Source organism: Ascaphus truei, chromosome 3 (genome assembly GCF_040206685.1).
Source record: "Ascaphus truei isolate aAscTru1 chromosome 3, aAscTru1.hap1, whole genome shotgun sequence".
Lineage (NCBI taxonomy): Eukaryota > Metazoa > Chordata > Amphibia > Anura > Ascaphidae > Ascaphus > Ascaphus truei.
The window spans coordinates 432183658-432196517 of NC_134485.1; the positions used below are offsets into that span (position 1 = coordinate 432183658).

The following is a 12860-nucleotide window of genomic DNA, read 5'->3' on the forward strand; positions in this document are numbered from 1 at the left end:
GGAGCGCCAGACTCCGTGGAGGTGACCCCTGGAGCGCCAGACTCCGTGGAGGTGACCCCTGGAGCGCCAGACTCCGTGGAGGTGACCCCTGGAGCGCCAGACCCCGTGGTGGTGGTGGGGACCCTTGGAGAAGCAGGCCCAGTGACATGGTGGGGACCCTTGGAGAAGCAGACCCAGTGACATGGTGGGGACCCCATGGAGAAGCAGACCCAGTGACATGGTGGGGACCCCATGGAGAAGCAGACCCAGTGACATGGTGGGGACCCCATGGAGAAGCAGACCCAGTGACATGGTGGGGACCCCATGGAGAAGCAGACCCAGTGACATGGTGGGGACCCCATGGAGAAGCAGACCCAGTGACATGGTGGGGACCCCATGGAGAAGCAGACCCAGTGACATGGTGGGGACCCCATGGAGAAGCAGGCCCAGTGACATGGTGGGGACCCATGGAGAAGCAGACCCCGTGACGTGGTGGAGGTGGGGACCCCATGGAGAACCAGACCCCACGACGTGGTGGGGAGCCAGACCCCGCGACGTGGTGGGGAGCCAGACCCGCGATGTGGTGGGGAGCCAGACCCGCGATGTGGTGGGGAGCCAGACCCGCGATGTGGTGGGGAGCCAGACCCCGCGACGGGGTGGGGAGCCAGACCCCGCGACGGGGTGGGGAGCCAGACCCCGCGACGTGGTGGGGAGGCTCCGTTATGGGGCATCCGAAGGGTTTATAGCTTTGCAAGTTTAGACCCAAGAGCCTTACTGTGAAAAGCACAATAATGAAGGGGTTTGAATGCACAGCACCTACTGCTTTGTGTATAGGGCTTTTATTTATGTGCACTGTATGGAAGAGACCAATGAGGTTTGGAAGGAAGGCTCTGTACACAGGAGCATGTCCTTTGAAGAACTTGATTGTTGGTCCATCAAAAAGTATCACTACCTGCTACCAATGTGCACCGCTGTTATCATTACAGGCTGATTGTATTTCCTCAATTAGTCCTGAGTGTCCCATGCGATCAGGGCTGGCTTTTACTGATCTGTTAGGAAGTCACACTGATCGGAAGTACCAGGGAAAGTAAAACAAACGTGTGCTGATAGGGTTAAACTGGGCCCCCTATTCTGTGTGACACTGCTTCGTACAGCTACCTCGTGACATGCGTCCCCAGCGACTCTTCGGGTCGCAGCGATAAGACCTGCCACAAATTGTGAGCCCTCTTATCAGGGACGTGGTGATTCCAAAATCTGGACGCGTTTGCTGGAGGACTCGGGCTGTTTCTGGATTTTTCAAGGTCGGGCCCAGCGGGAAGGGCGTTACTTTGAGCCGTACTTCCATGCGCGCTCAGAGTTAACTTGTTATATTGGGGGGAAGGGGACTTTCCTGTGTAATATAATCAGAGAAGGAGGGACTGTTCACACCGACCGTGTGTGTCTTTGCATGTGTCTGTTTTTCATCCTAATTACACGTGTTATTTATGAAAAATATACGTAGTCCGTTGAAAATGTCTTTGTGAAGAAGAAAGTTCCCCGTGTGTTGAAATCGTTGGTTTCCTCTTCTCCAATAACTGCAAACGGATGCCTCGAAAGTTCATTTATTTATCGTAAGGCAAAATAACAATAAGCTTCCCCTACAGGTCCCGTCTAAACTAAAACATACTGTGGCTGGAGGACGGGGCGCTCTTCATCGCTCGATTTGTATTGTTCATTAATTCTTTACGTTCTGACGTATCTACTCTACACACAGATTCATATACTAAATCCTAGCTATTAAATTAACCTGTGCATGGCTGGTTAGCATGACACAATAATGCAACTATGCAATCCCTGGAAAAGTGCGGGCACACAGCCTGTACCCGTTATCTTGGCCACGGACAGACTTCATCTTGTACCCACAATATACTATAAACATTTGCCACAAATTAATTATTTTCCTTCAGTGGTTTTATTATAATAATAACATTGCGCAATCTTTCTCTGTTCAGTCCAAACAGTCGGGTGATGACCTGGATTCCCAGTCACTTGAATTCCTTTTAATTTAATGATCCATTTTTTAAAATATTTTTTTTATTTTTAACCTTCGTATAAATCTGTTTAGTTCATTTTTGGACGTTAAGAATTGCAAAGTTTGGCGAATAAAGGACGACTTGTTTGGTATTTTAAAAACATCTTTCCTCCCCAATAAAGTATTCCATACAAAAAGCCCGTAGCGCCCACGCGGGGAAATAGAAACCTCCCCTCCTGCGCCGGTCCCTTTCTGATGATGTCACACGAGCTGAGCTAGATAACAACAATATTTGTAAGGCTGCGTCCATGGTTACTAATTGCGTGCGGAGGCTGAGGGAAAGCGGGTGCTTTCCCCGGCCTGAGACCGCGCGCCGTCCGGGGGCGTGTCGGGGGTGGGGGGAGGGGCCTGTGACGTCACGGAACTGGTTCGCCCTCATTGGGCAAACCGCTCACGTGACCGGCCCTGCGCTCCGGCGAGCGCCAAATCTAAAATTTGTATAAGACCTACGCTTCCGGGAAGCGTAGGCGAGCCCCTACTAAAGCCGCTCTCATTGTGGCTGCAGGGGCTAAGTGCCGAGCGTAAGCACGGGTCAGCGCTTATGCCAGAGGCCTAATGCACGGACCGTGTACTCGGCGCTGTACATGGACTTTTGCAGGCACAGTGAGTCCTTGCGCCGCAGAGCTTACAGTCTCGCGTTTGTTCCTGAGGCACAGTGAGTCCTTGCGCCGCAGAGCTTACAGTCTCGCGTTTGTTCCTGAGGCACAGGGAGTCCCTGCGCCGCAGAGCTTACAGTCTCGCGTTTGTTCCTGAGGCACAGGGAGTCTTTGCGCCGCAGAGCTTACAGTCTCACGTTTGTTCCTGAGGCACAGGGAGTCTTTGCGCCGCAGAGCTTACAGTCTCGCGTTTGTTCCTGAGGCACAGTGAGTCCTTGCGCCGCAGAGCTTAGTCTCGCGTTTGTTCCTGAGGCACAGGGAGTCTTTGCGCCGCAGAGCTTAGTCTCGCGTTTGTTCCTGAGGCACAGGGAGTCTTTGCGCCGCAGAGCTTACAGTCTCGCGTTTGTTCCTGAGGCACAGGGAGTCCCTGCCCCGCAGAGCTTACAGTCTCACGTTTGTTCCTGAGGCACAGGGAGTCTTTGCGCCGCAGAGCTTACAGTCTCACGTTTGTTCCTGAGGCACAGGGAGTCTTTGCGCCGCAGAGCTTACAGTCTCGCGTTTGTTCCTGAGGCACAGGGAGTCTTTGCGCCGCAGAGCTTACAGTCTCGCGTTTGTTCCTGAGGCACAGGGAGTCTTTGCGCCGCAGAGCTTACAGTCTCACGTTTGTTCCTGAGGCACAGGGAGTCTTTGTGCCGCAGAGCTTACAGTCTCTCGTTTGTTCCTGAGGCACAAGGGAGTCTTTGCGCCGCAGAGCTTACAGTCTCGCGTTTGTTCCTGAGGCACAGGGAGTCCCTGCGCCGCAGAGCTTACAGTCGCGCGTTTGTTCCTGAGGCACAGGGAGTCTTTGCGCCGCAGAGCTTACAGTCTCGCGTTTGTTCCTGAGGCACAGGGAGTCCCTGCGCCGCAGAGCTTACAGTCGCACGTTTGTTCCTGAGGCACAGGGAGTCTTTGTGCCGCAGAGCTTACAGTCTCACGTTTGTTCCTGAGGCACAGGGAGTCCCTGCCCCGCAGAGCTTACAGTCTCGCGTTTGTTCCTGAGGCACAGGGAGTCTTTGCGCCGCAGAGCTTAAAGTCTCGCGTTTGTTCCTGAGGCACAAGGAGTCTTTGCGCCGCAGAGCTTACAGTCTCACGTTTGTTCCTGAGGCACAGGGAGTCTTTGCGCCGCAGAGCTTACAGTCTCGCGTTTGTTCCTGAGGCACAGGGAGTCTTTGCGCCGCAGAGCTTACAGTCTCGCGTTTGTTCCTGAGGCACAGGGAGTCTTTGCGCCGCAGAGCTTACAGTCTCGCGTTTGTTCCTGAGGCACAGGGAGTCTTTGCGCCGCAGAGCTTACAGTCTCACGTTTGTTCCTGAGGCACAGGGAGTCTTTGCGCCGCAGAGCTTACAGTCTCGCGTTTGTTCCTGAGGCACAGGGAGTCTTTGCGCCGCAGAGCTTACAGTCTCACGTTTGTTCCTGAGGCACAGGGAGTCTTTGCGCCGCAGAGCTTACAGTCTCACGTTTGTTCCTGAGGCACAGGGAGTCTTTGCGCCGCAGAGCTTACAGTCTCACGTTTGTTCCTGAGGCACAGGGAGTCCCTGCGCCGCAGAGCTTACAGTCTCGCGTTTGTTCCTGAGGCACAGGGAGTCCCTGCGCCGCAGAGCTTACAGTCTCGCGTTTGTTCCTGAGGCACAGGGAGTCTTTGCGCCGCAGAGCTTACAGTCTCGCGTTTGTTCCTGAGGCACAGGGAGTCTTGGCGCCGCAGAGCTTACAGTCTCACGTTTGTTCCTGAGGCACAGGGAGTCTTTGCGCCGCAGAGCTTACAGTCTCGCGTTTGTTCCTGAGGCACAGGGAGTCTTTGCGCCGCAGAGCTTACAGTCGCACGTTTGTTCCTGAGGCACAGGGAGTCTTTGCGCCGCAGAGCTTACAGTCTCGCGTTTGTTCCTGAGACACAGGGAGTCCCTGCGCCGCAGAGCTTACAGTCTCACGTTTGTTCCTGAGGCACAGGGAGTTCCTGCGCCGCAGAGCTTACAGTCTCACGTTTGTTCCTGAGGCACAGGGAGTCCCTGCGCCGCAGAGCTTACAGTCTCGCGTTTGTTCCTGAGGCACAGGGAGTCCCTGCGCCGCAGAGCTTACAGTCTCGCGTTTGTTCCTGAGGCACAGGGAGTCCCTGCCCCGCAGAGCTTACAGTCTCACGTTTGTTCCTGAGGCACAGGGAGTCCCTGCCCCGCAGAGCTTACAGTCTCACGTTTGTTCCTGAGGCACAGGGAGTCTTTGCGCCGCAGAGCTTACAGTCTCACGTTTGTTCCTGAGGCACAGGGAGTCCCTGCGCCGCAGAGCTTACAGTCTCGCGTTTGTTCCTGAGGCACAGGGAGTCTTTGCGCCGCAGAGCTTACAGTCTCGCGTTTGTTCCTGAGGCACAGGGAGTCTTTGTGCCGCAGAGCTTACAGTCTCGCGTTTGTTCCTGAGGCACAGGGAGTCTTTGCGCCGCAGAGCTTACAGTCTCACGTTTGTTCCTGAGGCACAGTGAGTCCTTGCGCCGCAGAGCTAACAGTCTCGCGTTTGTTCCTGAGGCACAGGGAGTCTTTGTGCCGCAGAGCTTAGTCTCGCGTTTGTTCCTGAGGCACAGGGAGTCTTTGCGCCGCAGAGCTTACAGTCTCACGTTTGTTCCTGAGGCACAGGGAGTCCCTGCGCCGCAGAGCTTACAGTCTCGCGTTTGTTCCTGAGGCACAGGGAGTCTTTGCCCCGCAGAGCTTACAGTCGCACGTTCCTGAGGCACAGGGAGTCCCTGCGCCGCAGAGCTTACAGTCTCGCGTTTGTTCCTGAGGCACAGGGAGTCTTTGCGCCGCAGAGCTTACAGTCTCACGTTTGTTCCTGAGGCACAGGGAGTCCCTGCGCCGCAGAGCTTACAGTCGCACGTTTGTTCCTGAGGCACAGGGAGTCTTTGCGCCGCAGAGCTTACAGTCTCACGTTTGTTACTGAGGCACAGGGAGTCCCTGCGCCGCAGAGCTTACAGTCTCGCGTTTGTTCCTGAGCCACAGGGAGTCCCTGCGCCGCAGAGCTTACAGTCTCGCGTTTGTTCCTGAGGCACAGGGAGTCTTTGCCCCGCAGAGCTTACAGTCTCGCGTTTGTTCCTGAGGCACAGGGAGTCTTTGCCCCGCAGAGCTTACAGTCTCGCGTTTGTTCCTGAGGCACAGGGAGTCTTTGCCCCGCAGAGCTTACAGTCTCGCGTTTGTTCCTGAGGCACAGGGAGTCCCTGCCCCGCAGAGCTTACAGTCGCACGTTTGTTCCTGAGGCACAGGGAGATGGTGACTTGCACAAGGTTACAGAGATGACACTGAGAATTAAACTGGCGCCCCCAGCGTTGGTCCTCGCTGAGCCTCCTTCAGTACTGTACGGGGGTTAGGGACCTGCTGGGAAGAGGAGAGCTGCTCCCAGAAATGATACAAAGAAGGTATTTGCACAACAAGTTGATAAAAGGATCAGTGCAGCGCAGGAGAGCTGGAGGCCAACGTAACATTTATTGAGGCATGTAGCCTAAAAGTTAAAAAGAGAAACCTCTAAGCCTGCGTCCATGGTGTGGATGACCGTGCTGACGCGTCCGCGCGCTGAGCGATCAGACTGCCTAAAGGCAGTGATCGCGTCTATACGGTGTGAGGGGCGAGTTGCGCAAGAAATCAGTTAAAACTTTTCTTGGCGCAACGGGCCGGTCACGTGAGCAGTTCCAATGAGGGCGAACCAGCTCCATGACGTCACCCCTAGTCACGCCCATGGACGGCGCACGTACCATGGCCAAGGAAAGCACCTGCTTTCCCTCAGCCTCCGCACGGGCGAAGTGTCTATGGACGCAGCGTAATGCGTTTTTCGCCAATGGCGCTTTATCGTGCTGCTGGTTCCCATTGGGTGACGACCGGCTCTCCGCTATTTACAGCCTGTCCCTGGTCTTTGTGATTTATGCATTTACTCCTGCTACAGCCCAGTCTACCCCACAGAGGTCGGACACCCACCTAAGGTCCTTGATAAAGAACGCACCAGCGTTCGAAACGCGTTGGATTTTAGGTCTATGACACAAAGTTTATATTTTTGGAATTGGGTCCTCTCCTTGCTCCTGTTGGATCGTGCGCTCCTTTCCATTTCCTGCTGCACGCACGCCTGGCGTCCTGGCGGTGCGTGCACAGCGCTTCACCACGGTCTGTAGGCATCTTTTTTTTTTAAGGCTCGGGGGGGGCGTGGTCAAAACGGGTCGGGTGGGCGCGGCCATGACGGGGGCGGGGCTATGTCGCACATTTTCTGTTCCACGTGACGGATCTACCTTGCCATGCTGGGGCTCACGAGTCGCGTGCTTTGGGGAGAGGTGGAAATCCGTAGGTAACGCTGTCCCGTTACCGTAACATAGAAGTAAAAGCAGATAGGGGCCCGTGTTCCCATTGCTGTGAAGCCTCAGATCTGAGACTGCTTCTGTATATGACCCCTTTAATTTTATTTGTAATAGCCCCAGTCCTTAATTGCCCATCCTGCATATCCGCTTACCATCACCTTGCTACAAATGTTCATGTGTGCTTATGGTTTGAACAAGCCAGAGTGTATGAAGTGAAGCGCTTTTGGAACATTGAGTACCTGTTCTGTCAGTAAGAGTCCCAGATATATGCTGCCAGGGTTCCAGCCAGCAGTGCGGATCTAGCCTCTGATAGGTTCCCGGCACACCATGTGACCGTGTCGCCGCACGGGAACACAAAACCAGTTGTATCCCCTGCCGGCTGGCGCGTCACAGTATGAAGGGAGCCAGGAAGAGAGGTGACACCTGGCTGCTACAGAGGAGGTATGGGGTGTGAGGCGCGCACCGCCGTCACCAGCGGGGACCTAGCCTAAGGCCTGTAATATAGTGCGCTACCGGGTGCGCACGCGCGTCAATTATAATTGGCTGTTAGCCAGCCGCTTCCATACAAGGGACGCGCACGGCCGTGAGCGGTGGCGTGGCAGACCTGGGAAATTACAATAAAATTGTATTTTCACGCTGCTGCTGCTGCTGCTGCTGCTGCTGCTGCTGCTGCGCCGCGAGCCAATCACAGCGGGGCTTAATGCTGACATCAGTCACGCCCCCTAGCTGCGCCACCGCGTGCGATATATTAACTAAACGCACGCGCAATGCCTGGGCCGCACGCGCATTGGCAAGCCTAAGGGTTTCATGTTACAGCTCCGGTTTATTACCAGTCCAGGGTTTGTAGCACCTACCATTGAGGCGTTTCCTCTCTACATTTGCCTTTTTTGTGTCGCCTTTGTACACCGCTGAAACTACAGCGCTGCAGTAATGTCGCTGATCTTGAATCCAAGATCCGCTCCTTGTGACCTTTTAGCACGACCCTCTATCTCCCAGGCATTAAAATGAGATTGTAAAGTGTGTGTGTGTGTGTGTGACAGACAGATAGATTTTGTGTATTTTCAATCCTGTGCCGCTAGCAACTTCAATTTGTTTTATTTGATATAAATTGCATTAATTCCCCCTCGCCCGCGTCACCCGCTGCTCCCTGATCCCAGTCCCGCTTGTTCTGCGACTGTTGATGTAAATACATTTCCGTACTCCCGTCAGCTGGAGGACTTTATTCAGAGACTTCTGTACGGCCGGGCGACCCCGGTGTGAGGGGGAGCGGAGGTCATGCTTTCAGCGTGGCCGTTGGGTGGCGCCTTTAATAGAAAGAGACTTCTCTGACGCCCATGTTTTTCTGTGCAGCATCATCGAGAAGGGAGAGCCGCTCTGCCAGGACCTGATCGAGGCTCACAAGGAGTGTATGAGATCCCTGGGGTTCAAAGTGTGAGCGGGCGCTGGACTGCTGTGCGCGTGAGCGGTGAGTACAAGGTGACCACAGTGGGGGATAGTGATATGAAAAGCATTAGTCTAGTGGGTGCCCTTTTGAAGTGGGTAAACCTCGTTTGAATCCCAGTGTCCCTAGCATGAAGCTGCTGGGTGCTGGCCAGACACGTGACCCTGTATAATGGGGTTAATGGGATGTGGACCTCTTTTGCTTGAAGAGATCTGTTCTGGAGGAGATTGGTTCCCTGCCTTGTACAGTAATTTACTTCTCCAACTGCAAAACCAATCAATGGTTGAGGGTAGTCCGTAGTTTGATAACTGATGGTTGTTTAGATGCAACTTTAAGAACGGCTCTGTTCCCGAAATAAATGTAGATGTTGAGTTCTAACAACCAGATGCTTACAAGGTGCACAGATAAGTTGTGGGGAATAAAAGTGACAAACTCGCCTTGGCCGTGTCCAGTAATGATAAAGAACACGTATGCGCACTTTCACACGTCAGGTCTACAAACGTCCCTAACCCCATAACCACAAAGTGCACGGCAGCCAGGGATTCTGGGTAATGACATGTAAATGAGCACTTTCACACGTCAGGTCTACAAATGTCCTTTACCCCATAATCACACAGTGCACGGCAGCCAGGGATTCTGGGTAATGACATGTAAATGAGCACTTTCACACGTCAGGTCTACAAATGTCCTTTACCCCATAATCACACAGTGCACGGCAGCCAGGGATTCTGGGTAATGACATGTAAATGAGCACTTTCACACGTCGAGTCTACAAACGTCCCTAATCCCATAACCACAAAGTGCACTGCAGCCAGGGATTCTGGGTAATGACATGCAAATGAGCACTTTCACACATCAGGTCTACAAATGTCCCTAACCCCATAACCACAAAGTGCACTGCAGCCAGGGATTCTGGGTAATGACATGTAAATGAGCACTTTCACACGTCAGGTCTACAAACGTCCCTAACCCCATAACCACAAAGTGCACTGCAGCCAGGGATTCTGGGTAATGACATGCAAATGAGCACTTTCACACATCAGGTCTACAAATGTCCCTAACCCCATAACCACAAAGTGCACTGCAGCCAGGGATTCTGGGTAATGACATGCAAATGAGCACTTTCACACGTCAGGTCTACAAACGTCCCTAACCCCATAATCACACAGTGCACTGCAGCCAGGGATTCTGGGTAATGACACCCAGTGCGTGTATTTCTGCAGGCTTATGAAGACTGACGATGGATGCCCCCCCCTCTTTAAAGCGCCCCTCGTGCTTTTATTTTTATATACAGTTCTAGGATTGAAGCGGGGTCTCCGGAGCTGAACTGCGTTTAAATTCGGGCCAATAGGAAGCCGCAAGGGATGGCGTTACGGCTTCCTATTGGCCTGTGGGTCATAACGCCGCCATTTCAATAGCCTCACCCACATGGATTGAAATGGCGGCGTTTAAATGTCCCCGCTTGCCAATAGGAAGGCCGTGACCTCATCCCTTGTGCCTTCCATGCCACGCTCGCCAATAGAGACATTTAAACCTGCAGGAGAGACAGGCGCCCCCTGTGGAGGTCAGTATTTCGGGAAGCAGGGTGTCCCCGCAGCTGAAATGAACGCGGTTCAGCTCCGCAGATCCCCGGCTTCAATCCTAGAACTCTAATCAAGAACAAAATAGAAAACCAGCATTGCTGCTTGAAGTGGGAGGGTGGCTACTGCGGAACTGCAACTGCGGAGCGGCTACTGCGAAGCGGCTATTCTAAATTAAACAAGACACTGACTGATAACAATGACACTAAGTTTCAAACATGGGAACCTGGTTTAATTCCCGGCGTCGGCTCCTTTGAGCAAGTCACGTTATGATTTTGGTGCCTGAGGCGCAGGGAGGTGAGTGTAAGCTCACCTGGACAGGGACTGTATCCGTAACATTCCTATGTGCTGCGTACCTGTGTCCCATGGCAAGAAAAGCGCTATATGAAATAGTTATTAATTGGCCCTTGCTAAAACAGTGAGCATGTTCATTCCAAATCAGGAAATACCGTGAATTATTTTTGATTTGGGAAGGACTACAAAAAGTCTACAAATAACCTTTTGCTTTCTCCCCCCCCCCCCTTTTCTTTCAGGGAATGGTGTTGAGTGCGGCTTTGGAAGTTTTAACTTATTTGCGTCATCTGCCGGGACAGAGAGACGTCCTGGTTACATGGGAGGAGGGACTGAGGGGGCCTGCGGCGGGCATGTGTTTCCCGTCTCCCTGTGATTGGGTGCGTGGCGATGAGGGGTCTGGCGTCTTTCGTCTGCTTTCTAATAGATCGGGTGTATAGTCTCTATTTTTGAATTTTATTAAAGATTGCAAAAAGCTCTTTTGGGGTTATTTTTGTGGGAGAGAGGGCAGGCAGTGACGCACAGATAAGTGACGCTCAAAAGGGATCTTCAGAAGAATCCTGTGATTCATAATACTGCCGTGTGCGCAGCTGTGCAGCACCGGCACTGTTACATCCACGTATGTTCTGTTCCTGTAATAATGCCTGGCTGTGCGCACCGGCAATGTTACATTCACGTATGTTCTGCTCCTGTAATAATGCCCGGCCGTGTGCACCGGCAATGTTACATCCACGTATGTTCTGCTCCTGTAATGCCCGGCCGTGTGCACCGGCAATGTTACATCCACGTATGTTCTGCTCCTGTAATGCCCGGCCGTGTGCACCGGCAATGTTACATCCACGTATGTTCTGCTCCTGTAATAATGCCCGGCCGTGTGCACCGGCAATGTTACATTCACGTATGTTCTGCTCCTGTAATGCCCGGCCGTGTGCACCGGCAATGTTACATCCACGTATGTTCTGCTCCTGTAATGCCCGGCCGTGTGCACCGGCAATGTTACATCCACGTATGTTCTGCTCCTGTAATGCCCGGCCGTGTGCACCGGCAATGTTACATCCACGTATGTTCTGCTCCTGTAATGCCCGGCCGTGTGCACCGGCAATGTTACATCCACGTATGTTCTGCTCCTGTAATGCCCGGCCGTGTGCACCGGCAATGTTACATCCACGTATGTTCTGCTCCTGTAATGCCCGGCGGTGTGCACCGGCAATGTTACATCCACGTATGTTCTGTTCCTGTAATGCCCGGCGGTGTGCACCGGCAATGTTACATCCACGTATGTTCTGTTCCTGTAATAATGCCCGGCGGTGTGCACCGGCAATGTTACATCACGTATGTTCTGCTCCTGTAATAATGCCCGGCCGTGTGCACCGGCAATGTTACATCCACGTATGTTCTGCTCCTGTAATAATGCCCGGCCGTGTGCACCGGCAATGTTACATCACGTATGTTCTGTTCCTGTAATGCCCGGCCGTGTGCACCGGCAATGTTACATCACGTATGTTCTGCTCCTGTAATGCCTGGTCGTGTGCACCGGCAATGTTACATCACGTATGTTCTGTTCCTGTAATGCCCGGCCGTGTGCACCGGCAATGTTACATCACGTATGTTCTGTTCCTGTAATGCCCGGCCGTGTGCACCGGCAATGTTACATCCACGTATGTTCTGCTCCTGTAATAATGCCCGGCCGTGTGCACCGGCAATGTTACATCCACGTATGTTCTGCTCCTGTAATAATGCCCGGCCGTGTGCACCGGCAATGTTACATCCACGTATGTTCTGTTCCTGTAATGCCTGGCCGTGTGCACCGGCAATGTTACATCCACGTATGTTCTGTTCCTGTAATGCCTGGCCGTGTGCACCGGCAATGTTACATCCACGTATGTTCTGCTCCTGTAATAATGCCCGGCCGTGTGCACCAGCAATGTTACATCACGTATGTTCTGCTCCTGTAATAATGCCCGGCCGTGTGCACCGGCAATGTTACATCCACGTATGTTCTGCTCCTGTAATGTCCGGCCGTGTGCACCGGCAATGTTACATCCACGTATGTTCTGCTCCTGTAATGCCCGGCCGTGTGCACCGGCAATGTTACATCACGTATGTTCTGCTCCTGTAATAATGCCCGGCCGTGTGCACCGGCAATGTTACATCACGTATGTTCTGCTCCTGTAATAATGCCCGGCCGTGTGCACCGGCAATGTTACATCACGTATGTTCTGCTCCTGTAATGCCCGGCCGTGTGCACCGGCAATGTTACATCACGTATGTTCTGCTCCTGTAATAATGCCCGGCCGTGTGCACCGGCAATGTTACATCCACGTATGTTCTGTTCCTGTAATGCCTGGCGGTGTGCACCGGCAATGTTACATCCACGTATGTTCTGTTCCTGTAATAATGCCCGGCCGTGTGCACCGGCAATGTTACATCCACGTATGTTCTGTTCCTGTAATAATGCCCGGCCGTGTGCACCGGCAATGTTATATCCACGTATGTTCTGCTCCTGTAATAATGCCCGGCCGTGTGCACCGGCAATGTTACATCCACGTA

The 12860-nt window shown here is 53.2% G+C and overlaps 1 protein-coding gene across 1 annotated transcript in view; it reads left to right on the forward strand.

The window, feature by feature from the left end:
* The window catches only part of COX17 (cytochrome c oxidase copper chaperone COX17), a 36113-nt gene extending 25324 nt beyond the window's left edge, over positions 1–10789 (forward strand). The window contains exons 3-4 of the mRNA XM_075592918.1: positions 8349–8463; positions 10553–10789. Coding sequence (XP_075449033.1) covers positions 8349–8433 — 85 coding nt within the window. The 3' untranslated portion in view covers positions 8434–8463; positions 10553–10789. The remainder of the gene's footprint in view (positions 1–8348; positions 8464–10552) is intronic.
* Positions 10790–12860: the final 2071 nt, after the last annotated feature.